At 43.6% G+C, this 26,895-nt stretch overlaps 1 protein-coding gene across 1 annotated transcript in view; it reads left to right on the forward strand.

Moving 5' to 3' along the window:
• The window catches only part of TEK (TEK receptor tyrosine kinase), a 668,093-nt gene that overhangs the window by 407,029 nt on the left and 234,169 nt on the right, over positions 1-26,895 (forward strand). Inside the window, exon 13 of the mRNA XM_078676713.1 lies at positions 4,620-4,916. Coding sequence (XP_078532839.1) covers positions 4,620-4,916 — 297 coding nt within the window. The remainder of the gene's footprint in view (positions 1-4,619; positions 4,917-26,895) is intronic.

A 26,895-nucleotide genomic window follows, 5' to 3' on the forward strand; every position in this document is an offset into this window, starting at 1 on the left:
ATTGAAATGTACGCAGGTGGAACGGGTGCTGCCTTTCCCTTGTGCCAGTGATCAAGAGCGCTGTTGCGCTCGAAACGCGTTTGGCTTTTTGAAACTTTTGCAAAGGAGCAGATGGCTTGATTATCCTGTACTCCATGAATAAAGGATTTAACTCACTGTGATGTGGCTTCATGTTGGAGGCAACTTCGTTTTTTCTATATATATATATATATATAAAACACTGTCACATATTAACAACAGGGATGAGAGATTATTTTAAATAAACTCTCTTACAACATGGAAGCCACAGACAGAGACTCGCATGAAGTTTTAATAACCAAAATAACCCTATAAGGGATACTAAATTGTGTGAATTTATTTTATCTTAAGACAGATCAATTAACTCTTGACAGATTGGTAACTGTAATCTCCCCAATGAGGGTCTTTACTTCACAAGCTGAGTGATCCCGCTTCAGCATGTATATACAACTGCTTACCAAGCATACAAAAGATGCTCTACTCAGAGCACAGAATAACCCATAATGGTTATCATCTCTTGAACATAAGCTCTTCTTCATAGTAAAGAAAAAACGGTATGACCTGTGTATCAGGCAACAACCCATGAAGTATCAGAAAAGAAATAAACACAATGAAAGATGTCATCGACAGACCTGAAGTAGAAAGTCAAAACTTCCACACCTAACAGTAAATAGAACTAATGAAAACCTATTGTAGGATAGTAGGTAATAACTTTAAAGAATATGGCTCCACTTGAAAATAGTCCTTCAGAATAACTGCCTATATAATACCCTTTATCATCGTAACATGTCGAAAATTAGGGTGATGATGTTATATATAAATAACTATAAGTGTATAACCATTAACACCTGGATTACGAACTACACTGTGTGTCATCATAAGGAATATGCCACTTATTCAACCATAACAATCCTTCTTCCAAATTCAGAAAGGATGAAAACTAGGTGTCACCATCGAATGGCATATCGATTAGGCTATTCTGGGCTTCCTCAGAAAACCCAGAAGAATATGTGACGTTACAGCGCATGCCATTACATCGCATACCGTTGCATCGCAAAACTTTCCCCGACTGTCTGTTGGGGGAGCGCTGGAAGTTGGAATAGATTAATTTTCTATTCCAACTCCAGTGTGTGCAACAGTAGGGAAGGTGTTAGAGTTAAATCCAACACCTTCTACCCACTGCTGCACACCTTTTGCGTTGCAACGGCATGCAATTTAATTACATGCGTTGTAATGGTTGCGTTGAAAAGGCTGTTTCCCACCCAGATTAACGCAACCATGCATGTCTTTGCAGCACAACTGATTGAGCCATAGCTCTCCCCATGGAATTTGTGGAATTCATACCACTTTTTATGGTAAATTTAGCCACTTCTCTGCCATCCTTCACCCACTGTAGCAGTTCACTTCTGGCTTCCTCTGGAAGAGAATGCATCAAACGCTCCACTGAGTTCCATAATGCATGGGAAAGCCTGCCAAGAACACATGCAGTATTCAAAGGTCGCAATGCTGCACTAACCGAAGAGAAAACTTTCCAGCCATCTGGACTCAGTGCTTGGTGGGACTAGAGGAAGGACTCTAGGGTCAGCAGAAGCTGTCGCTGCTTGCACAACCAGACGTTTTGTCAAGGGATGTTTTAAGAGACAGACACGATCCCCAGGGGCGGACCGATGCCTATGGGATATAGCATAGTACACTGTCATCCCTGTTACTGAAATTGCCCAAGTTCCTAACAAAATGTTGTATAGAGACTCATTATAAGAGCTCCACACCAGTCTCTCTCTGGTGAAGTACATTCACTAAAGGATCTGTGGATAGTTCCACTGAGGGAAGCTGCCAATCCAAGACTACAGCACTTCTTAACACTTTTACATAGGAGTAACTCACCACTGTACTAATACCAGGTGAAGAAAGTAAGTCAGAAACTGTAGAGGACTCATTTCCACGAGCCTCACTCACCGCATATTTACAAGTCCCTATCACCACTACAACGTCACTTTTAGTGACGTTGTCATGGCGATAGGAGCTTTGCCTTATTTACAAGGCAGTGTTAAGCCACTTAATGTGGCTTAACACTGCCTTGTAAATAAGGCACCCTTTCACGCTACACTTAGCATGAAAGGAGTGGGCAACAGGTGTTGTGGTGGGCGTTCCACCTTAACACTCATTGATTGAGACGCTGTCCCCTATTTACAAGAGCAGCATAAATCGGAGGCAGCATCAAAATTAAGACCAGGGGAAACCTGGTCTTAAACAGGTGAAACAAGGAGAAATAAATGAGGAGAAATGCTTAATTTCTCCTCGTCTTTGCAGTTTCCATGTGTGCTGACTTGGGCAGCACACATAGAAACAACAAAATGGCAATGAGTGTTTATGTGCAGGAAGGTCCCTCTTGTAAATATGCCCCTCAGTTCTGACAACCAATTTCCTTCTACAGGAGGCAGAACAGTGTCGTCCAAAAGGTTTTGATCCCTTATATTCTCCTTTCCACCTTGAAAACTGTTTTTCCCATAGGAAAAACAGTGACAGGTTGTCTAGGGACAGATGGAGAGCTGTCTGATACAGATAGCTCCATCGGATGCGCATCAGATGGCGTTCAGTGCCACTGCGGCCTCGTAACAATGTCTGAAAGAGAAATAGGCTCGGCGTCGACTGCCGCCCTGACGTCATTGGTAGACCAAACCCCTAATTTTACACATCTGATATTTTCAATATAAACTTAATAATAAACAAGTTTATTTGAATTTATTTATTCAGATAAATATAAATATATATTAAATAAATTGATTTGGGATATCATGGCTAGACATCATGTATAGTTGATATATTGGTTGAAACATTTCTGATAAAAATAAATCCCCTTTAGACACCATTACCTGTTTACTTTTAGAAAGTTAGCATTTTCCTGCCTTAGCCATATAGTGCCTGTAACCTGTCCCTGGGTCACATGACTGGATGTAGTTGATAGTTGGGTTTTGTGTATTCCTCCTAGACAGCCACACACAATAGGGTGCTCAGGCTACCTAGATGTGCCATCAAGGCAGGATGGGAGGGAGGAACTAAGCACAGCCCCACTTACACCTGAATTGACTGTGTCCTGCCTACATACAAATGACAGCATACTCCCTGTAGTTTGTCTAGAGCCAGGACAGGGAAGTCAGGATGCTTAGGTACTTCAAAGGAATACCTCTAGAAGTTTCTCAAAGGCACAACTGGGTATAAATACTGGACCTCAGACACCAACTCTTCGATACACTTCTAGACCAGTGGATATTCTTCCAGGAAGATGGACTGTTGTGCTGCTACAAGGACTGCCACTTTGCTGGACCGATGGACTGCTACCTTGCTGTGCTGATCTGCTGCCCTTTGCTGGACCTGCATCTCTTCAACACAGAACCCCAGAGTGAGTCCAAGGGCTAGTTGGCTGGCCTCCTGGTCTGAAGTCACTGGGATACAAAAGGCCTTCAACAACCTTGCACCTGCACTTGGGTTCTGCCATCTGGGTGTCTACCCTGCCATGTGGTGCCACCCCAGAGTTGGACCTTTGCAAATTGGCGTAAGGTGCTCTGCCAGCCTCCGTGGCACTAGTACAACTGACGCATCTCCTCTGCCCGCGTGGCACAAACCCGAGCATAACTGACACATTGCTGCTACTGTGTGGATCGGTACAGTTGCAAATACCCACATTGCAGCCTATCGTCACATTGGAACCAAGGCTGCCTTGGTGCAGGCCCTCGCATCCTTTGTCTACAGCAGCCTCGACAAAGATGCCGGACTCTGCATCACAGCTCTTCGAAACTGATGCATCACCCCAACTGCACGATGCATCCTCGAGTCCGGATTTCTCTTCGCAAGCCCTCATTGGCAAGATCTTCGACAAAGCTGCAGGACTTCACACCTCAGCCGCGCCATATCTCGGAACTGACGCATCGCTTTGGCTATGCGACACATCATTTATGAGGAGCCTCACAACGCTCCACAAACCAGGATTTAAGCTACTCTGTTCAGCGCGCCTAACTGGGTGCCTGTAGTCGGCCTGCATTCCGTGGTTGGCCTGAACTTCTGAGTTTTTCCCAGTCCGGCGCAACCAGATATCCACAGTAGGAGCTTTACACGTTTTGGCACTATTTTTCCCAAAAAAAATCAAATTGAATATCTACAGTTCTACTGATTACATTTTTTTCATTTAGGTCTTGTTTTATTTATTAAAAATTATTCTATTTTTCTAAACCTGTTGTGGGATCCTTTTGTGGTATGTTTTCACTATGTTACTGTTTGAAATGTTGCACAAATACTTTACACATTGCCTCTGAGTTAAGCCTAACTGTTCTGTGCCAAGCTACCTAAGGGCTGAGTACAGGTTAATTTAGGGTTTGCTTGTGACTTCAACCTGAGAAGAATTGTGGTTGCTGCTTGAGAAGGATTTCAACCACCTCAAACAGTAACTAATTTCTTACAAGACCTATGGTAAAAGGAAATTGGAGATTGATTTTGCAACAGTGCCATAAAAAAATGACAAGCTAAATTTCTATGCCAATATACCTGAATGCATACTGGAGGTTTAGAAGTAATGCAAACATATTGTATGCTTTTGTTTTTCACAGCTCTTCCTCCTGCACCTCTGAACATTACAAAGCTGAACATCACAGATTCAGCGGCTATCATCTCTTGGTCCATAGAAGAGGGTCATTCAATCTCATCAATCCTCATCCGTTATAAGATGCAGGGCAACACCGACTACAATCATGATGTGAACATCAGAAACAGCTCTGTTATGCAATACCAGCTGAAAGGCCTGGAGTCCAATACTATGTATTCAGTTGAAATTTGTGCAGAGAACAACATTGGGCAAGCCTGTACACAAAATGAGCTGAAACTGCTGACGAGTTTGGAAATCAAAGGTGAGCCACTACAGCTACTTTACCAAACAGTACAACAGAATTGGCAGGAGATTTCACAATATATGTTTTACTGTAACCTAAAAATATATTCCTGGAATAACGTAATCTTTGGGTCATATATTACTGCATGACACAATCTACCCATTTGTATGGGATGCATAACTATTTGGAAGCCCAGTGGTGATTTTGTATGTCATTCTGAGGTTTATGCCAAATGAGGATAAGGCCAGACATTTCACTGTTTGGATATAATGTTTGCGCCGTGGTGGACATCAGTAGCATAACATAAGTTGTTTTCGTCCCATGCGACATATTAAAACAAATGGCATGGATGAAAAAAAGGATGCTTCGAATTGCTAATATTTTCATTTGAGTAATTTGGAATTGTATTATTGAAACGAATCTAGAACAGAGATTACCTTTACAAATAAGACTCCACAATGAAAAGAAATTACTAAGAAATGTCCAGGTTTTATTTTTACTTGTATTTAAGTGTTATTTTTAGCACTGAGTTCAATTTGTGATTTTGGTTCTAAGAAAGGCAAAGAGTTTGATTATGGTTTGGATTAAAGTTAGGGCTTGTGTCAGGGTAAGATTTAATGTTAGGGTTTGAATTATATTTTGCTTTGAAGTTACAGTGAATAATAAAACTAATGTATGTTAAAGCGAGACAGTTAATGTTCTCTGTCATTGTTGATCTTCACCATAAAATGAAAAGACACCATCATTCCTTCCACCAGACTGCTCAAAGAACATAGCTTTGCGACGTTTGGTTCAAGTATTAAAATTAAGCAGATTATCAGCTCAGATTATAGCTTTTGATTGAACCAGACGTTTTTCTGCAAAAAATACTCATATGCAGAATTTTGCTCGGGAGGAAAAACACACTGTTGGACATGGCCCTGCTTGCAGGGTCATCCCGAATTGTTTCGCCTTTCCCCTAGTCTTTTTGCTGTTGTGGGATGGGTGGTTGTAGGACATTGGACACTTTAGCGCTGGTTAGCAGTGCCAAGTGTGTGTGCTTCCTGACTTGCATAAGTATATTAGGACCCCCCCCCCCCTTTAGGGGTCATCTCCCCCATGGTAGGAAATGTATATGCCATGTGTGGTGTGAGAAGAAAATAATAAATGGTGTGAAATGGTGTACGCATCTTTATTTTAACCATTGCAGAAACGTAACTTTTAAAATGGACGCCATTGCTGTGTGCTTTGTGCCGCCTGCCTGGAGAGGGTTGCGGTCTAGTTTTCGGAGTGACAGGGTGCCCTACACCTCCCCCACAGTGACAGTTAGGACTGGGACTGCCAGGAGCCTTCTAGAAGGTTCTAGCCCTTTCTAGATGGTGGGGTGAGTGGGGTATATATAGGGGGGCTGTGCCTCCATGTGCTCAGAGTGTGCGTGGACTTTGCTTGAGAGGGGACACCCTGCCAGGAGGTACCGCCACAAGGGCCTGTGTGCTGGCCCCTCTGCCCATCTGTATCCCCCTACTGTCCATAGGGTCAGTGAGAGCCCTTTACTGGAGGGAAGACTGCTGTGCGAAGAGGAGTGCCACGTTACGGGGCTGACTGTTCCTAGGAACTGCTGTCCTGTCTTGATGAGTGCCCACTGCCTGAGGATCTTAGCCAGTATTGCCTGCCTGCTCTCCTGCCTTCCTAAGCCCAGTACCTGGGGAGCGCTATACCTTACTTCCAGCTACCTGCTGTCGAGCGCCCTGTGAGCACGTGGTCTGCCCAGGAGAAGAGAGGAGCTGCCGTCTACAGTGCTGTGCTGCCAGAGCGCTACTTTAATGTGCCAGGAGAAGAGGAGCACTATTGCTTGTCCATGAAGCTTTTTGTGCCCTCCAGCACCTCGTGAGCGCTTTAAGTTAATGGCCTGGACTCTGAGGAAGAAGGAGAGTTGATCCTGCCGCGCTTTGCCGAGTTTGAGGCTTATTTAAAACAGCAGGAGCCAACCCCGTGTTTTGCCTTTATTTAGCGGGTGCCCCCCCCCCCCCGGGTTATTGGGCACTTTGGCTTCTTTGTATTAAGCGGGAGCCCACCCCACATTTTGCCGCGTCTTGCCTGCCTTTCAATACTGCGGGAGCCTACCCCGTCCTTCACTGACCTCCGTGGGTGCCCACCCCGCGGGTGGTTCTACTTTGTTTTAAAACGGTGCACAGACATAATATCGACTCCACAATATCGAATGGACAAAATATCGAGTTTTAAATATCGTTTGGAGAAAATATCGACAGGACAGAATATCGACAGCCAAAATATCGTTTTTAAGGTAAGTGAAGTAATATCGACTGTAAATAATATCGAAAGTAAAAAATATCTTTTTTTATATAATATGTAATTATTTATAGTGTTTTTATGTTATAATATGTGTGAAAAGTGTCATTTTATGTTATAATTATTTTTAATTAATGATTTTTTTAAAATTATTGTGTAATTTTATTCTGTAGCGGGTTGTGGGTTTATAGGGGAATAGGGTGGGAAGTAATTTAATTATAATTAATTAAATATGTAAATTTATTAATTGGTAGTAATAATTAATTAATTGGTAATTAAATATTATATGTTAATTATTTAAAATTTAATTGTTAATTAATTTAATTTAATTGATTAATTGCTAATTATGTAAATTAAAATAATGTATTTCCTGTAGCGGGTTGTGGGTTTATAGGGGAATAGGGTGGGAAGTAATTTAATTATTATTTATTAAATATGTAAATGTATTAATTGGTAGTAATATTTAATTAATTGGTAATTAAATAATATTTGTTAATTAATTAAAATGTAATTGGTAATTAATTTAATTTAATTGATTAATTGCTAATTATGTTAAATTAAAGGGGTATTTTTAGGGTTCAGGGTCAGTTTTTAGTTTTTGGGTAAAGGGGTATTTTTAGGGTTCAGGGTCAGTTTTTAGTTTTTGGGTAAAGGGGTATTTTTAGGGTTCAGGGTCAGTTTTTAGTTTTTGGGTAAAGGGGTATTTTTAGGGTTCAGGGTCAGTTTTTAGTTTTTGGGTAAAGGGGTATTTTAAGGGTTCAGGGTCAGTTTTTAGTTTTTGGGTAAAGGGGTATTTTTAGGGTTCAGGGTCAGTTTTTAGTTTTTGGGTAAAGGGGTATTTTAAGGGTTCAGGGTCAGTTTTTAGTTTTTGGGTAAAGGGGTATTTTTAGGGTTCAGGGTCAGTTTTTAGTTTTTGGGTAAAGGGGTATTTTAAGGGTTCAGGGTCAGTTTTTAGTTTTTGGGTAAAGGGGTATTTTTAGGGTTCAGGGTCAGTTTTTAGTTTTTGGGTAAAGGGGTATTTTTAGGGTTCAGGGTCAGTTTTTAGTTTTTGGGTAAAGGGGTATTTTAAGGGTTCAGGGTCAGTTTCTAGTTTTTAGGTAAAGGGGTATTTTTAGGGTTCAGGGTCAGTTTTTAGTTTTTGGGTAAAGGGGTATTTTTAGGGTTCAGGGTCAGTTTTGGGTTTTTGGGTAAAGGGTTTTTTTAGGGTTCAGGGTCAGTTTTGGGTTTTTGGGTAAATGGTTTTTTTAGAGTTCAGGGTCAGTTTTGGGGTACAGGGGTACAGGGGTACAGTGTAAAAATAAAGTAAAATTAAATTTACATTAATTTAATTTTATGAAATTAAATTAAATTATATTTAAATAATTTTAAATAATTTAAATTAAAAAAAATTATTATATACTTACCAATACTTACGTTGTAATGGTAGTGCGTTGTAAACGTTGCGTTGTAACGTCATATATCCACTGTTGCACTCTTTGCAGTGGGAATAGTAATTTTTACTTTTTTGTATTTGTACGTTAATAATATTGGCTATTATTTAATTAAATTTTGTTACTATATATATATATGTTTTAAGAAATATGATTAAAAAATAATATTTTTTTACTTTCATTAATTATTTAATTATTAAAAGTTATTTTAAGTATTGTTAATTATATTTTAGTAATTAAGTTTTTTATATTAATGTAATTAAACATTGTTTTTATTAAAGTCGATATTTTTTACAACTATATTTTTGTTAACGATATTTTGTACTCGATATTTTTGTACTTACCTGTTTGTACATACAAACTCGATATTTTGGTTGTAGATATTTTCTCGTCGATATTTTGGGTAGTCGATATTTTGGTAGTCGATATTATTTCAGTGATCCTTTTAAAACGAAGGCGGGAGCCCACCCCGCGCTTCGTAGCCAGGGAGAGAGCGCTGAGAAGCAGAAGACGGAAGACAGGCACCCGTGCCTCCCTGTGGGCGGGGCCTGCTGAGTCGGAGCCTCACGGTCTCCATTTCCGCCTCCCACGGCCTGGGGGGTAGCCGTCGGGAGCCGCGCGGGCTCCCCGTTAAAGTCCCGGGTCTCAGGAGGGGGGCCCGGGTGAAGCCGAGTGAGTTGCAGCCGCACCAGGAGGGCGGAAGCCTACCCCGCCTCCACAAGCTGCTGTACCAGTCCGGCGGGGCTCCCATGCTCAAGGAAGAGCCCCGCGACATCCGACGAGGTGCCCGGAGTCAGGACAGGTCCGGAGGGGGCAGAGAGTCCCAGAGGAGCCGCCAGGACGGTGCTGCTGCTGGCGGGGCTACCGTGCTGGAGAGGAGAGCCCCGCATGTCCCGAGCAGCGGCGGAGCAGAATCCCGGTGAGTGAGGGCTCTGGGAAACCTTGTGGGTGCCGTGAGGGGCACCAGAAGTGCCAGTGTTGGACCACCTACCCTGCGGCACCGCCGTTGTGGGCCGCTGCCACGAGTGGCATTTTTGATTTAGTAGCCCCGGAGGGGGGCTCCAATCTACGGACTGGGCTGCCCGTTTTTTTAGTAAACTCACAGCTGCCCCGCCCAACAGTGGGCAGCTGCAACCTGAGCGCATTTTGGTACTTCCTGAGCCCCAGAGGAGGGGGCTCCAACACGTCAGTTTGGGCCCCTGGGGGTCTAGTTGCACAACGGCACCGCGGCTGTGGGCCGCTGCCACGTTGGCAAGTCCTGTTGGGCATTTTCTACTCTCAGAGTCCCTGAGAGGGGCTCCCTAGGCGCAGTGGCGCCAGGAACTAACCTGTACCGACGGGGGCGACTGTTTTGGGTATTACCACGTGTGCCCTACTGATGTTATACTTACGGCCTATTTGTATGCATAATGTGCCTGTATGGGGTTGATGTTGCCTCCTCTACCAAATGCAAGGGTGATTTATGCTAATAGGATTGCGCCCCAGGTCATGTTATGCAGTGCTAAGGTTATGCCTGCGTTAAGGTGTTATGCATAATGTGATTCATGCCTATTGGAAGTAGGGCCTCTATGCTAAATGTGTTTCCATGCCCTATGTTCACATGTTTTATGCCCCAGACTCAGGATGTGTGCTAATGTTACATAGGATCTGTTTTATACTTCATGCCTACAGCATTAATGCTAATGATATTGCATTTACACCTCAGATTTATGCCTACCGAGGCCTAATACTAGTGTGCTGATACCTGATAAGGTGGCTTATGCCGAGCTCCTATGAGTAGGCCTCATGTGATGCAGAAAAGATTGATATGTTACGCCTAATGGGTTCATGCCAACCAGATGAAACAGGCTAATGTGTTTATATGCATATAGGTACTGTTGATGCCCTAATGTGCCTTATGTGCTTTTATGCTTAATGCCATGTGAGCATGCTTTATGGTCCTACCTAATGCTAATGATAATTTTCTCCCCCACAGGCTTACATCGTTAGAGTTCTGCCTAATATTACATCTATGCTTATGATAATGCCAATGCTAATGTGCATGTTCAATGTGGCGTTCACAGGTCTAGGCCTACTACAGATGTTCCGGTCCAATGCTCTATGTTACTGACAATGTTTTTCCCCTAAGGCTGACTGCTGATGGTTTTGCATTCCATGTTAATGCTTTTCCCCCATGCCTGAGGATGTCTTTATGCCTAAGGTGAGGCCTACTGGCCTGAAGGCATGTTTTCCTTTCAGGTCTGATGCCAATGTGTCCTAACGCTGTTGGACTTTACCTTTATTCTTCCTGTGTATTTGTGATAGTTCGGGCAGCGGCCCGATTGGCCCTGCCGTGTATATAATCCCCTGTAAATGTATACCTGGTGCCAGTAAGCACTGTTCTGTTACAACTGTGATTGCCTTATGACGTGTTCTGCATAATACATATGCTGTTTTTTTCACCTAATCTTTTGTAGTGTGTCCGGTGTGTCGCCTGTGAGTGTGCTGTGCAGAAGCTTTACACAATGCCCTGGAGTTTAGCCTACTCGCTCCACACCACGCTACCCCGTTTCTAACACACACCCTTTGCCAAACACATAATAATGTTAATTTTTGAAATCATCAACAAATTCTCACATACTTCAGAAGTCTAACGGGATTCAGACAAACAATATTGCACGTTCTATTAATACTAGGTAGTTTTTATTATTGTTATAAGTTTGTGAGAGAAAGCACTTCACTAGGAACATTATATGACCCGTTAACTACGTACATTATATGGTGTATATACCTCTAAAATGCACGTGCCACTGTTCATTTGTAATTTGGCAGATTTCAATTATAGTTAACAATTTATAGTAAATGTTGCTTTTATAGAGCCTCAGTAGAACAATGTATTATGCTTGAACTAAATATTTGAATGTTGGTTTAATCACAGTGGAAAAGTAGGAGCAGAGCTTTGTCAACAACCTAATAGTCTGGGAGGCGTGGCCACGGCGGCGAACGAAATGGCCGCTCTGCCGTGAAGCTCCTCCGTGCGGGCTCCCAGCGGCAGCGAGCGAGATGTGATCCGCTACTCCTGCCTCCCCCAGATTCGCGGAGCCGACTGCTGATGACACCCTGGGCAGCTGGGCGAAGTTTCCACGCCGCGGGAGCAACCTAAGGCTGCGTATACGGCAGAGGGGACTCGAGGCCTTCAGACCTCGGCGCCATCTTCCCTTCTGGGCTGGTGCACCAGGTGAGTGCGGCGCGGCCCTCGGCCGCTGCGCTTCCTTCCCCCGCCTTTTTCCCCCCGCTGGGCTCACACTGCATCTCCCTTCCTCCGCGGCTCCCGTTTTTTTTGGGGCGCCTGGCTCCTGGTGCACAACTGCGGCCTGCGGCCTAGGGAAGTGCCGGAGCCGGGGCCTCGATTTTGGGCCCGCGCTGGTGTTCGGGTGGTGGCTGTGGGGCTTGGCGGGTGAGGGTGGGGGCTGGGAGTGGTGCGGCTGGGGTAGCTGGTGGCGCTCTCCGGTGACACACGGCGGCCCCGCCTTTTGCATGCCGGCCGAGAGACCGTGTATCTCCCCTTTCCTCCGGTGTGGTCACCGAGAGAGGGTTGCTCCCCGACACACTGCGCGCAGTGTGCCGACGCGTCCATACTGGAGAGGGTCCCGCTTTTGGGCTGCGAGGCTGGCTATTCCTGACCGCTGCTTTTTGGAACAACGCGCCTAAGGACTGGGTCCGGCCTTCTTTCCGCTACCATCGTCTGGCCTGCCCACACTCTGGTAGCGGTGTGGTGGTGACGCCAAGTGGTTCATTGGACCCTGCTTTCTGTCTGGCTGCCCGCCACCTTCGCCATATTTGCTGCTGCAACACTTTTCCACACGGCCTTGGGGATGGGGAAAAGAGATCCTAACCAAAGGAAGCTCAGCTTCGATAAAACTCCCCTCCTTACCACGGACCCCCTACCTGGCGCGGCTTCTGGTGCTGTCGGCACAACGGAAAGTGGCGACGCAGCATCCATGGTAGCCACCATGATGGGTGAAATGCGCGCTGGCTTCAAGGCCTTGGACACTCGCTTCGACAGCCTAGAGAAAAAACTGTCAGACATTGGTTCCACGGTGCAAGCCCATGACCGCCGCCTCGACTTAGCGGAGTCCAGAATTTCAGATGTTGAGGACAGGGCCGCCAAAACACTGAAACGGCTGGAACGAGTCGAAAAAATTCTTAAGGATGTGGCCATTAAGAATGAGGACTTGGAAGCGGGTAGCCGGAGGAACATTATTCGAATCCTTGGAGTGGCGGAGACAACTGCCACGGGCCGATTCGACACCTTTGTAGAACACCTCCTTATCGAACTGTTCGGAAGGGACACCTTCGCGGCTGGATTTGTCGTCGAACGAGCACATAGGTCCCTAGGACCCAGGCCGCGCACTGGACAGGCACCTCGTCCCATTATTGCCAGGATTATGAACTTTCGGGACCGTGATGCTGCACTCCGCGCCGCACGTGAGATGGAAGAGGTGCAGTGGCAGGGAAGCAAGCTGTCTTTCTTTCCGGACTACACTCACATGGTGCAAGAGGCACGTAGGAAGTACACTTCTGTCAAGGCCGCCCTCCGCAATCTTGGCTTGAAATACGGCATGCTATATCCGGCACGGCTGAAGGTGGAAGTGAACGGCCGATTCCGCATCTTCGACTCTCCGGCAGAGGCCCAAGATTTCTGCCATGGCTACAAAAAGCAACCGGGCTCAGCCCCCGAATCTAGGCCTCATTCTCCTCCTCAGTCCGACACACAGGCCAGTGCTGATTTGTTTGCTGAAACTGGCCTAGGCTGATCACCCAATTGCACTCTATTCTTGGATTCTTATGTATGGTGGTTGAGAGTTCCGCCCTGGGAGGTAACATTTCGTGCTGAAACCTCGTTGGACGCTCTGCTGGGCCGCCCGCATGGGGTAGCGTTGCTTCCCCCCATGGCGAATGCCTGTCTGTTCCGATTCTATTGGGGTTTATTATCTTTTAGTTGGCTGATATGCTCTGTTACAATGTATATTTTGCTATTTGTGTTCTGCGCAACTGTTCAGAGCTTGTTGGGGTTCTGCCTCTCTTGGGGTGTTGGGAGGCTGGGTGGTGGGTGGGGGACGGGGTGTATGTTTTATTTGAGGAAATTTATATTTGTGTTTAATTGCGAGATTCATGGTATCGGCCTGTTAGCTGACGGCTCACCATTTACTGTCCTTGGTTTATCGCTATGGCCAGGTTAGGCATGCAGTCTGGTCCCTCCAGACTAAAGTTGATGTCAGGGAATGTTCGTGGCCTGAACACCACTCGAAAGCGCAAACAGGTTCTGCAATATGTTGACCGTCATGGGATGGACATCCTCTTCCTACAGGAAACCCACTTAGTGCAGGCGGATACAGCCTCATTGGCTAGGGGATGGGGGACTCATAGAGTGTTTTCCACTTATAGTAGGTATGCTCGGGGGGTTGCGATTCTTGTCCACAAACGAATACCTTTTGTAGTTACGGACAGCAAGGTGGATAGAGAGGGCAGATATGCGCTACTTTCTGGTGTGTTGTATGGCTACAAAATTGCTTTGGTTGGGGTCTATGGCCCTAATACTGACTCCCCGGCCTGTTTCCATGACCTGCATCTGACACTACTACACTCGGACATAGAGCTGCTGGCGTTGGGGGGCGATTTCAACCTATTGATGGACCCTGGCAGAGATAGGACGGCTTCCTCCCCAGATCGCAAACCACTTGCTCGCGCTGCGGTAGCTGCTATTTGCTCACACTTCTCCCTGCTGGATGTGGAGGCCAGACTGCATGCTCATGCCCCAGCTTTTACTCACCACTCAAGACTTCCATAACACCAGCACAAGAATTGACTACTGGCTACTTTCTCCGGGCCTGGCGGGATGGGTGGCTGATCACACCACGCTTCCGCGCACACTTTCTGACCACTCTCCGGTGCTGTTGACCCTGGCGGTGCCGAGGCTGGGTGGTTATGAACGGCAGTGGCGTTTCCCGGGCAGAGCCCTTGCAGACCCGGTCTTTACTGAGGAGATCCGTACTGCCATTGAGGACTATTTTGACATCAACACTGGCTCTGTGGCCACATGGGCCACGTTATGGGAGGGGTTCAAGGCCACCATTAGGGGTGTCTGTATCGCCAAGCATGTTGGGGCTCTGCGTGAGGTTCGTGCTACTCTGGATCGAGTGGAGGCGGAGTTGTTGGCGGTGGAGGGCGAGATTCTCGCTAACCCCGCGCCGACCCACGAAGCTAAGCGACTTGAGCTACTTCTTGAGTTCAGGGAAACTGCGGACAGGGAACTGCGGTTTCTGGGCAAGTACCACACGGCACGCCAATATGGTGAAGGGGATAGGCCGGGCAGATTATTGGCACAGCTGCTCCGCCCCCCCACGACAAGCTGCATACATCACGGACATAATTGACTCACAGGACACCCACCTTTTTTCCACCCCTGATATCTGTGACACCTTTCTGGCTTACTACCGCCGCCTTTACACTTCCGCCCTACCAGGAGATCGCCGAGACCCAGGGTCGTATATTAATGAAATTGCCATGGTATACTTAGAGAAATACATGCAAGACTTCCTGGACCATCCCATCACACCGGACTCTATAATTGAAGCCATTGACTCCTTGAGGGGTTCTTCGGCGCCTGGTCTTGATGGCTCCACGGCCGATTTTTACAAAGAATATAAGGAGGAACTGGTACCGAGACTGGTCGAGGTGTATGCGGAGGCTCTGGTGTAGTGTAGCTCCTATTTTCCCAATAGGCTCTGCGCATTGGAATAGTACCTACAGCAGTAAAGGCCTAGACCAGACGTTAACTAGGTCTACTACTGTCGATACTAGACTTAATTTTTGGGTTTGCCAGCTAAGCTCAGAGTTCGCTAGAAACTTTCTCGAATGTTCAAGGAAGGATTAACTCCCCTGATTAGACAAGAAGGGATTTAGTTTCTGACAACCATAGAACATGACAACTTTGCTCTCCCCTAATCAAGAGTCAATCTCATGAGTCGTGTGAGCACAAGGCAATTATTTTACTCAGTCAGTACGTGCATTCTTAGTCTCATCAGAATGTAGAGAAAAGGAAGAGACGGGCGTGTTCAATAAAAGATGTTATTTATTGATCAGTCTCTTTTCTCGTACAAGAGAAATGGATCGATATTATTGCAATACTTATAGTTAAGTAAAGTGCATACATTAAAAGCAATAGTATAAAATAATACTGTAAAAACATTGATATGGTTTCTGAGCCATATGATGTTTAAATTGATTAAAATATATATTTACATACACATATACATTTGACTAAACGTACTCAACTGGTGTTTCTAAATACGCCTACCCCGTGTACCTGACCTAAGTCTAATACGTGGGCGGGAATAGAAAGTTACAGTTTAAGTTAAGTTTGTTTTTGCCAAGTGAATAACTAAAGAATTCTCTAGGAGGGGTTATTCAGTTCTGTAGCTGGAATTTAGGATGAATGAGGAATGGTATCTCTTTCTCTGCTCTCGATATTCCAGGCTGCCTGCGAGGGCTGCCCAGAAACGCCGGTGCTGGGTCTCTCGGCTTGAGATAGCAGCGCGTCTCTCAGCGCGTCAGGAAGGCGGGGCTGTTGCCTGCGGGGTCTGCTTCTGCTCTCTGCTTCGGCAAGTATGGCTGCTCCGTCTTGTCACCACGCGTGTCTTTGCATAGGGCAAGGTCGGCAATATTTATACCTTAAAGGTGCCGGGATTGACGTAAGGATGGACATAGGTACGTCAATAAAGATGTCATACGACTTGCTCGTTAGCACATTCTTTACTAAAGTTCTCTGTGAAATCAAAACAATGGCCGCACGGATTATCCAGGTTGTCATAGGTTTGATTTGTTATGAGAACGTCGTATGCCTTATCAGGGGCTGGAGGAATGTCGCTTGTCTAATTAGATCTCAAGCGTTATGACCTAATCAGATAACACGTTCCTGTGCCGTAGTGTGACTGCGTCAGATAACGGTATCTGCATCATGGGGGATTTCTTGCCTCATGGGCTGACTGTTAGTTAACTAGCTAGGTAGGTTAACCAGAATATGGTCAGGAATAGGGGGATCGATTCAGAACCTATAGAAATACACGACACCCACTCCACGCTAACTATGGTCATATCTACTAATCTATGCATAGTATAACATAGTACAACATACTATAGAGTATAGTGTATACCTTACCACCCCAAAATACATAAATGCATTTTGAAATTTTCAAATATACTGAAAAATTGCAGTCATATATATAGTATGCACTTAAGCTATGAATTAAATGCAAAAGTAAACATGCATTGTTATGCATTATTGCTTTTTGGTATATGAGAAATACACATGAAATGGCTCTTAATATGGCTATACAGAAAAAAGGTCGAAACCATTTCATCACATAAAATATATTGTGAACATACCAGCGGGCAGCTAAAGGCTATATAAAGTCTATAAAGTATCTAAAAAAAATAGAAATCTTAGTTCTCTAGGAATAGTTTCTTACTTTAAGCAGAAGATCAGTGTCCCGGGGAAAAATATATAGAAAAATATTTTAAGGGCTTGCTGAAAAAAGTTGCTGTCCGTGAACTGGATTGTAATTGTTCATGAGACTTTATTTTTAAAGTTGAAGGCCGAATTCAGGGAACGCCGTGTGCGAGTTTACTCAAAAGTCTCTATTTCTGTTCCGGAGAGAACATCATATCATTCAGGCTTTCGAAAAAACTGTCAACAGCTTCATGGGAAAGTTCCACTAAGTCGGAAATAGGTGTAACCATGCATTCATGCGCATGATTGTCTGCATTGACATTCTGATTTGCATTGCTGACAGAAGGTCGTACCTGTTCGATGCTGCTTTCATCTTGAACTTCACTACTCTTCAATCGCAGTGGTGAAGATTCCAGGAATGCCGTCATCAGAATTGGCAGCCTTTGAGGGCAGCACAGTGCGTGAACCTTGGTAGGAACCAACAGTGTATCTGCATCCACCGGCGCATCCGATTGTAGCGTCAGACAGGTGTCTAACACGCATTCTTCTCCGCATAGCAGACACCTTAGTACAGGTAAAACACACCTTTGCCACATTGGTCGAAATGATAGAAACCAAGTCATGTTTAGGTCTCTAAGCCGGGAAAGTCCCAGGATTTTTGATATCCGGTCCCGGTATCCAATGGCTAGGATCGTTTCTTCCATTGTCGTGAGAGTTTGTTCTGTGACATGGGTTGCCATAACGAAAAATAAGGACTAGGAATAGGATTCCTGCAATTAGTCCCAGGATCAAGGGAAGTCCGCCAAAAATCGAATGGACGAAATCTGGAAAAATACCCAGTATGGCTTTGAATGGTGTTAATGCCATCGAAAATACTGTCTTAAATACCTTTGAGACCCCTGTGGTATCAGAAATATTTAAGATTTCGCTCAGGATTTCCGCGAAATGTACGGGGGAATTGGTTGATAATAATGTATGTATCTCTGCAGTCGTCCTTGCGACTTGTAGATCATACGTTTCTTTAGATGACGTGAGCCTTGTAGGCGTCTGAAGAAGCACTGTTTTCATTCTGCTTAAAGTGTCTATTCGAATAGAAGTAATTTTCAAACTGGGCCATGCCCTCGCCTCCCTGTCTGGAAAGGAGCTGGGGAACAAAGAACGTCCACAGCACTTGACCTTCGCCGTCGTAGTGACGAGATAAGGAGTCCCGGGCATAATACTACAACATCTGCCGTCTACAATAAGAATGTAACTCCCATTATAGAGTCTTTGAAAGAATGGTTCTATTTCAGTTGCAGGTGCGCCTTGCTGGTGACATGAAAGGTTGTATGAATTCCCTTCACAGGCTCCGTGCAAACTAATACCGTTACACAGAAGCGTGCCGCTTAGTGACATAGCACAATTGTTGCCACTAAGAAACACTTTCTGTCCTTTGTTACTGACACATGCATGTGAATAGGGCAGGTTCCAAGTTGTTTTAAGGTACCCCTTTCCCAATTTCTCGTACATGCCAGCCTGTATATATTTTTGGCAGTATTGAAACCTGAAGGTTGAGATTGGAATATTTATGATTCCGTGGATTATCCATTCACTGACAGGTCGTTCTGACATTGTCAACGGTAATCTTTCTAGTTTTTCAATGCTCAAGATTGTATAATCAGCACCCTTCTGCGCCATACCGATTTGTCTATCAGTAAGGTTAAAGATTTGGAATAGTGACGTTGTGTTGATTAAACGCCAAGGCACATAGCCTGAACGCAGATTTTGTAACGTCCAGCCAAGCTGTACAATAGAGCGCAATTGTGACTGACCATGTTGTAATAACAGTAAGTCTTGCGATAATATATCGATTGCTGAAGACACAATGCTGTCCAATGAAAATATTCTGGAGGACAGAGTCATTAACCCATTGTCCACTACAGAAAGTGATTTTTCCAAATTGATACGGTCAATTTCCCGTATTCTTTCTGCTGTCTCAATTTGAGTAACCTTCCAGGCCTCATTGTATGCTGCATATACAGAGGCTGCTATGAAACGCTTTTGACGCTGTTTGCGTGGTCCCATTATGAAATCACGCAAGTCAGCACCATCAGTAAGTAAAGTTAGGTGTTGCTTAATTTCAGGCAGTGTGGAAGTTTGTAGCCATTGAAGGCATAATTTGCCCACACTGTAGGTTGTTATTATCCCTGGATGCTGTCTTTGGGGATATCTAGGGTCTGGCCTGGTCATTTTGAAACCCTGTGTTTTATTCAGGAATCTATCTTGACAGTTATTTGTATCTGTGGGCCAGATCAACCATTGTTTCCAATCAGGATTTGTTCTGTTTTGGTTAAGTATATGGTTTATGTCTATTCCTTCATCTGTATCAGAGTTATTGCTAAACATTGTTGGCTTTGGAATAGACGGGTTATTTAAATCTTTGATTTTGGCTAAGCCAAGACAGGTGGTTTGTTGGACAGTGTCATTTAAAAATATCATTTGTTCTGGGATCATGCAGGCTCTAAACAAAGCTTCTAAACCCTGTACTTGCCATTCTTTTGTGCCCCAAACACTTTTCAAATCAACATTTTTGTCCCAATAATCGAATCCAAAAGTATTCATTTTTTCAAAGAATGAATCAGAATAAATCAATTTTGTGTTGGTTATCATGGTTTTGGTCCCTGTCTTGTTTGACAATTTATAATAAAATGTTTCAGCATTACTAGTGTTAAAACCTTGAAAGTATGAATATTTGTTATAAACGGTTCTAGAGCTCCCTTTTGGAGGTGTAGCACAATGTTCCCATTGATTAAAATTTAAAACATTTCTAGGTTGTGCAGATTTATGCAAGAAATGGTTACCATAGTGGTTATAGCAATACATACTATCATAATTTGTAGAACCTTGCAAATAATCATGTTTTGTAAATTTAGCAGACATTACTAAGTCAGACATCATATTGTTTATACTTTCAAAGTCCCAATCATCAGCAAATGAGTTTGGTTTCGCAAAGTCACTCAAAGAGATCTTAATTTGGTGTGGATATTTCAGGATCTCGACCGGACCATAAATTTCATAGTCAGTGTTGTCCCAGGCTACCCCACCAGGTATTGGAATTGCTGTGAAGTTGGCTGAAGAAAGTTCTGAAGAAAGTTCTCGTTTCTCGACGTGTGAAGATGTGTGTGGTTTGAGGACCAAGTTGATGTTCTGACTTGCTGTGTCCATTTTAGCATATTTTCCCTCAATGAAGCGTCCCAAAGTAAATACCATGATGAGCCAAAGTATGAGGATAAATGCACCAAAACCCACCCAAAATTCAATCCATGGAGAAATCAGATATGTTTCTTTTAGTTGTTTCAAAAGTTCCTTCGCTTTGTCTTTAAAGGATTTTGATGATGGCTGTGTCTTTTGTTCGCTGAAGCCTTCAGAGGAATCATCGAAGTTGATGAAGTAACCGGATGCAATTCTGTCAATTGTTCCAATTGGTTCAGGATTTTTGTTTTTTGCATTTTCACTTGGTACTTCAGTATAGATTGGTGTGTCTCTGCTAAATGTCTTTATTTGGGTTTTCAGAGGTCTAAGTTCTATTGCATTGTTGCATAGTCCTTGTGGTTCTTCTGTAGGCGTTTCGAAAGTGATGAGCCTCTTTGTTAGGACCTCTGTACTGGTAGCAAACCTTGGTGTTCTGCTACTTATTGGGAGTCCACTTGGCCTACTGTTTGTTATTGGCCACATGTTGTGGTTTTACCAGGTCGATTGATACAACTCGGTTCTCCTTTTTTCCAGCAAGTGGCGGTAGTACAACTGATCTTGTCCCGTTGATAGACAAGACAGGAACTGCTTTTCTGTAAGAAGGCCCAAATTCCTTCTTTACCGCGATCTTCTCCCTGACCAGATCCCCGACTTTTGGAATCCAGACAGGTCTTGCTGGGACAGGTGGTGATTCTTCAGTGGTCGTTGGCTGTTGTTTCAACTGTATGTTGCTCAGGTCTTTTCTTGTTTTGTTTAAGTCCTGCAAAATAGCCAAACGGTCTTTGACATCAAAGCTTTTTTCTATTACCACTGAAGTCTGACTATCAAGGTCAGAGATCAACATCCTAGTTCCGAATAATAATTCGTACGGACTGAATCCCTTCAGAGAATTTCTTGGCAAGTTATTTAGACTACGTTGGACACTTATTAGATGTTTGACCCACCCAGCTCCCGAACCTAATATCCTTTCTATTATAGATTGCTTTCTGTCTTGGTTTTTTCTTTACACCATCCCATACCCTCAGGAAGGAAGTGAGAAGATTCCCGCTGGGCTGTGCTCATTTGGCCATTCTTCCCCCCCCCCAGGCTGGATTGCCTGAGAAAAAGAAAAAAACGGTCGAACGTAGCATGCTCTTAGCGTATATGCCATTTAGACTCGCAAATCTTGTATAACAGTCCGGACGTCAGCCGAGTGCTGTGGATCTACATTATAAGTGGGAACTAGCCTGTATATGTTAATCGCAAGCCATTCTTTTTAGTGGTGATGTTATCTGCATTCAGATTCCACCGTATTTTATTTTTTCTCTCCCCACTGCGATTTCTGTTGCAGTTTGGGCAGTTTTTTACAAAGATGGTAAGATGGAGGCTCATGCCTGGCCACCAGTACCGTGATTGTAAATCTTCCAGAGAATCTTCTAGTTTGAGGTGTCCAAGACCCTCACCCATATGTGCGTCTGCGATTAACAAGTGTCTCCTGTCCATGTTTGGAATCACTCTATCCCCCACTCCAGGGATTCGAGCAAAAGGGACGGAGTTTGCATCGATTATGTATGTATAATTGAGTGGGTAGTTGATCGGTAACGCTGAGCAGTCGCCTTTTGATGACGATTTCACCGCCAGCAATGTTTCGCCGTCAATGTATTTTAATGTACGCTTTTTTCGATCTACGGGAGCCGGTTTACTGGCTGCCGCTGCGGCTGTTTCAGCCAATGAATTCCCTACAACGTGAACGCCATCACGTTGATGACTCAGTGAGTGAGTCACGTGAGTCTTTGGTAGTTCTTTTTTCAAAAGAGCTACTTGTTCCCAGAGAAATCTCTGCTTTATTGGTGCATCTGTGTCATCTTTGTAACCATTCTGAATCCATGTCTGCAAATCATTGTTATATGCTTTGACGCAGAAATATGAATCTGACACTATAAGTGTCGGGAATTTGCGATCCGCATTATCTAGCGCCATTTTCAAAGCTATTATTTCAGTTTGCATTTCTGAATTTGTTTCTACTGAGTGTGATTTTGTTAATAGAGGTCTTAGTTTACCTCCGCGCCACACTTCTTTTGTGATCTCACATGTGGGATTGTATGCATGTTCTCCCCAAACGGAGGGTTGAGCATGTCCGTCTGTATAGATTACACAGGCGTAATGTCGTAGAGGCAGAATGTCGATTGGCAGAGGATACGTTTTTTCATATTTTAGATTTTTTAATTCTTCTAGTTCTGGATCAAAGAAGTAGTATGCTTTGTCCGTTGTGATTGAATTTACCCATTGTAACCATTCTGGATCCAATGTTGTTGTTGGTAAATTACACGGTGTTGTTAATGCTTCAAATGCTGATTCAGCTGTTCTGACTGTGATATGTCTACCGTCAGCTATGTCTTTTTCTCTAGCTATTGCGGTTTGAACTGTTTGAACAATTTTTCCTTTGTTGCTGAATCTCTGTTCAGCTTTTGTGTACAAGTGTGATTTGAATGCAATTGGTACCTTTTCTCCCTCATTAGAGGTCAGGTATGTGAATCCGCATCTCCCTGGGATGACTCGGATCACAAGGTTGCGTGTATTATCACGGGTTTCTAATTTTGTTTTAATTAGCATGTCTGTTTGTAAGGATCTCAAAATTTCTGTGTGTGTTTGAGTCCAACTGGATCTTTTAAAGTCTGGTTTAATTAGATCGTAAAGGGGTTTGACCCTTTCTGCGTAATTTGCAATGTAAGTTCTTCCGAAATTTAGGAAGCCTAGAATTGACTGTAGGTTTTTTAGTGTTTTAGGAGCTTGGATTACGGCACATTTCTCTAGGAAATTGTCTGCCAGGCTTTTGCCTTCACTTGATAACTCATATCCTAAGAATAGGACTGTCAGATGGGCAATTCTGGATTTTTTGAAGTTGAATTTGTAACCCTCTGCAGCGAAACCAAGTATTATGGTGTTCACTCTTTTCAAGTGAGTTTCCAAGTCATCATCTGTTAAGTAAATGTCATCGACATAAGATAATGCTTCATCATCATATAGTTGTAGTAATTCTGTTACTCTCGCTGAGAATACCCCCGGGCTATTCTTGTACCCCTGGGCTAACCGACAGAATTGTTTTTGAGTGCCATTTACTGAGAATGCAGTTAAATATCTGCTCTCTGGTGCTATGTTTTGACAAAAGAATCCATTGGAGATGTCCAAGGTCGTTTTGTATTTTTTGCGCACTATGTTATTCATTAGTGCAGCACTGTGTGAGTTTTGCACTGCAAATGTTTTGCAACATGTGTTAAGGTGTCGGTAATCCAAAACTAGACGATATGAATTGTCTGGTTTGGAGACCGGAAACAAAGGGTTGTTCATTTGTGAGGTGCAAGTTTCAATCACCCCCTGGTATTCTAGCTGATCTAGTATTTCATTTACTTGTTTTTTAGCTTCTTGCTTAATTGGGTACTGCCTTTGTGCAGTTGGTTGTGATTTTAACTGGATTTTGTGAGGAGGAGAATCCTCATCCCATCCTGCATGATTTTTATATAAAGCAGGTGCTAAGGCCACTGCCCACTTTCTAGCAAGTGTGTATTTTTTATGAATCGGGATTTGATTCGAGAAGGCAGGCATAATTACTTCTTCGCCATGAGGGCACTCCCTGACAAACTCTGGTGGCCAGTCTTTTTCAGCTAGAAGTATGTCATAACCCTTTGAGAGGTTATCCCAAAATAGTCCCCTTATTTTCCTAGTCTTATCTCCCTCTATATGTAATGTTATCTCGTATATTTTGTGGGGCTTGCTAACTCTGGTATCTGTAGTTTCCACTTGAAGGTATTCATTCGTGTCCACTGTCTCCAGATGATCCATAAGGACTTTGCGAGCTATGCTCACCTCTGCTGCACTGTCTAGCATTGTCTGAGCCCATTCTCCGTTTTTCAGTTGTGTCCTCAGTATTCTCGGCATTGTTAACTACCTTGATACTGGCTACCTTCTTTTTTGGAAATTGTAATTTCTTTTTCAGTTGAGCAGGTTCCTTGTCTTTGGACTTGGCGTGCTCTTCTGATCGTCCTCTTCTTTCCGATTTCTGCGAGGAATTCTGAAAAGATTGAGAGGGACGTGTATCAATGTCTTGATATCTATCAGGTTTTTTAATATTATCCCTATTTCTAAGGTTATATCTATTCCCAGAGGGGTCACTCTGCGGTGACCTCTGTCTTTGGTTTGGAGATTTCTCTCTTCGCCTAGGAGACCTTCCTCTGGACTGGAATTTCTTTTCTTTTGGATTGGATTGTTTGTTCCCATCCCAGTTCTTTTTTGGTGAATTATTATTATTATTAAAAAACATTTTTTCTGGACTTGTAGTCAGTTGCGGTTTTACTGGTATTCCACCTAGACTATCTCTGCCTAGTTCTTCATAGGATTTTTCTATGATTCTGGCAATTTCAGCTGGTTGGTCTGCTATATCTGTCTCTTTTAACCTCTGGCGGATCGCCACGTTTGCTGCTTCACCCTTTATGTTGGCTAGTAATATAGCCGAGACCTGCTTGAAGTCTTTTAGTAATTTCATACCAAGAGTTAAAGCAGGTTCTGGACCGTATTCATCTTGAATTTGTTTTAGCACATCTGGTATTACCGAAATGGATGGAACACCGTGCGTTTTTGTGTAGATGGAAGCAAAGACTGTACCCCAAGTGTCACAGTCCTCAATGTGTGGTGCGATTCCCATTGGGAGACATATAGTCAGAATCCTGTGTTTTTCCAGCGGGGTGGTGTCAGGAAACACCGCCTCTATTTGGGTAATTTTCTGTGCCAACCAGAATGGTATCTGTTCCCGTTTAGCTGGAACTTTACCTAGGCAGGATTGGATGTTCTGTGGTGTAATTTTATTTGTGTTCCCCTGGTGAGGGGTCAGCTGTGGAAGTTTAATCGCTGGCTGAATTGTTGAAGTCCGCATTACATACTGAACTAATTGTCTGTGAATTTTTAGTAGTTGTTTTAGCTGTATTAACAGCTCTGCTGCAGGCATTCTTTCGATGTCTGGATATGGTGTGTATCCGGCTAAGACCGGCCACGTTGCTCCTGGTCTTCCTAAAGGACCGAGCCTTGTAATGTGATTATTATGTTTTAGGGCGCCATCAAATAAGAGCAAATGCTCTTGGAATTTGAGTGGTACTTCCACCTCCTCGAAAGGAGTGTACTCATTAGGAGGTTCCTCTACTTTGTAATAGTGGAAGTACTTTGTTATAGTATTAGCTGCTGGAAAATGTATCCATGTATAGTATACCTCTGTCTGCCGATATTCGTGTGCCTCGATTACGAATATGACTGTGCCACCTCTAGGTGTCAGTCCATTTTCTATAAGTTTTAAGGTTATAGATCTCCTTTTGGCGACCGGAATGAGTATTATATCCGCGTCTGCTGCTTGCATGGTAGCATCAGCATCTGCTATTTCAATAGCTAATCTAGTAACCTCTCGTTCTTCATCGCTGTTCATTTTGCTGACAGGATGGTATTATGTTTATTTGCAGATCAGGTTTCTTTATGGAAACAGAGATTAGATGCACAATATTCTGGAACTGTTTTATCCTTCAACGTTGACTAGACCAAGAACCATACATCGGAGTTCCCTCCTGCGAGGTTTTGGAGGATATTATAACCTTTCACCCACTCCAGACGTCTTTGGAGTATTTGGGAAAAGGGGTCTGAGTGAGAAAGCACGACTGAGTTACTCTAAATGTCTTACGTTAGTTTTATCGCCCTTTCCAAACGCGTTGGGCGCCATGTAGTGTAGCTCCTATTTTCCCAATAGGCTCTGCGCATTGGAATAGTACCTACAGCAGTAAAGGCCTAGACCAGACGTTAACTAGGTCTACTACTGTCGATACTAGACTTAATTTTTGGGTTTGCCAGCTAAGCTCAGAGTTCGCTAGAAACTTTCTCGAATGTTCAAGGAAGGATTAACTCCCCTGATTAGACAAGAAGGGATTTAGTTTCTGACAACCATAGAACATGACAACTTTGCTCTCCCCTAATCAAGAGTCAATCTCATGAGTCGTGTGAGCACAAGGCAATTATTTTACTCAGTCAGTACGTGCATTCTTAGTCTCATCAGAATGTAGAGAAAAGGAAGAGACGGGCGTGTTCAATAAAAGATGTTATTTATTGATCAGTCTCTTTTCTCGTACAAGAGAAATGGATCGATATTATTGCAATACTTATAGTTAAGTAAAGTGCATACATTAAAAGCAATAGTATAAAATAATACTGTAAAAACATTGATATGGTTTCTGAGCCATATGATGTTTAAATTGATTAAAATATATATTTACATACACATATACATTTGACTAAACGTACTCAACTGGTGTTTCTAAATACGCCTACCCCGTGTACCTGACCTAAGTCTAATACGTGGGCGGGAATAGAAAGTTACAGTTTAAGTTAAGTTTGTTTTTGCCAAGTGAATAACTAAAGAATTCTCTAGGAGGGGTTATTCAGTTCTGTACCTGGAATTTAGGATGAATGAGGAATGGTATCTCTTTCTCTGCTCTCGATATTCCAGGCTGCCTGCGAGGGCTGCCCAGAAACGCCGGTGCTGGGTCTC

This window comes from Lissotriton helveticus, chromosome 2_1 (genome assembly GCF_964261635.1).
Source record: "Lissotriton helveticus chromosome 2_1, aLisHel1.1, whole genome shotgun sequence".
Lineage (NCBI taxonomy): Eukaryota > Metazoa > Chordata > Amphibia > Caudata > Salamandridae > Lissotriton > Lissotriton helveticus.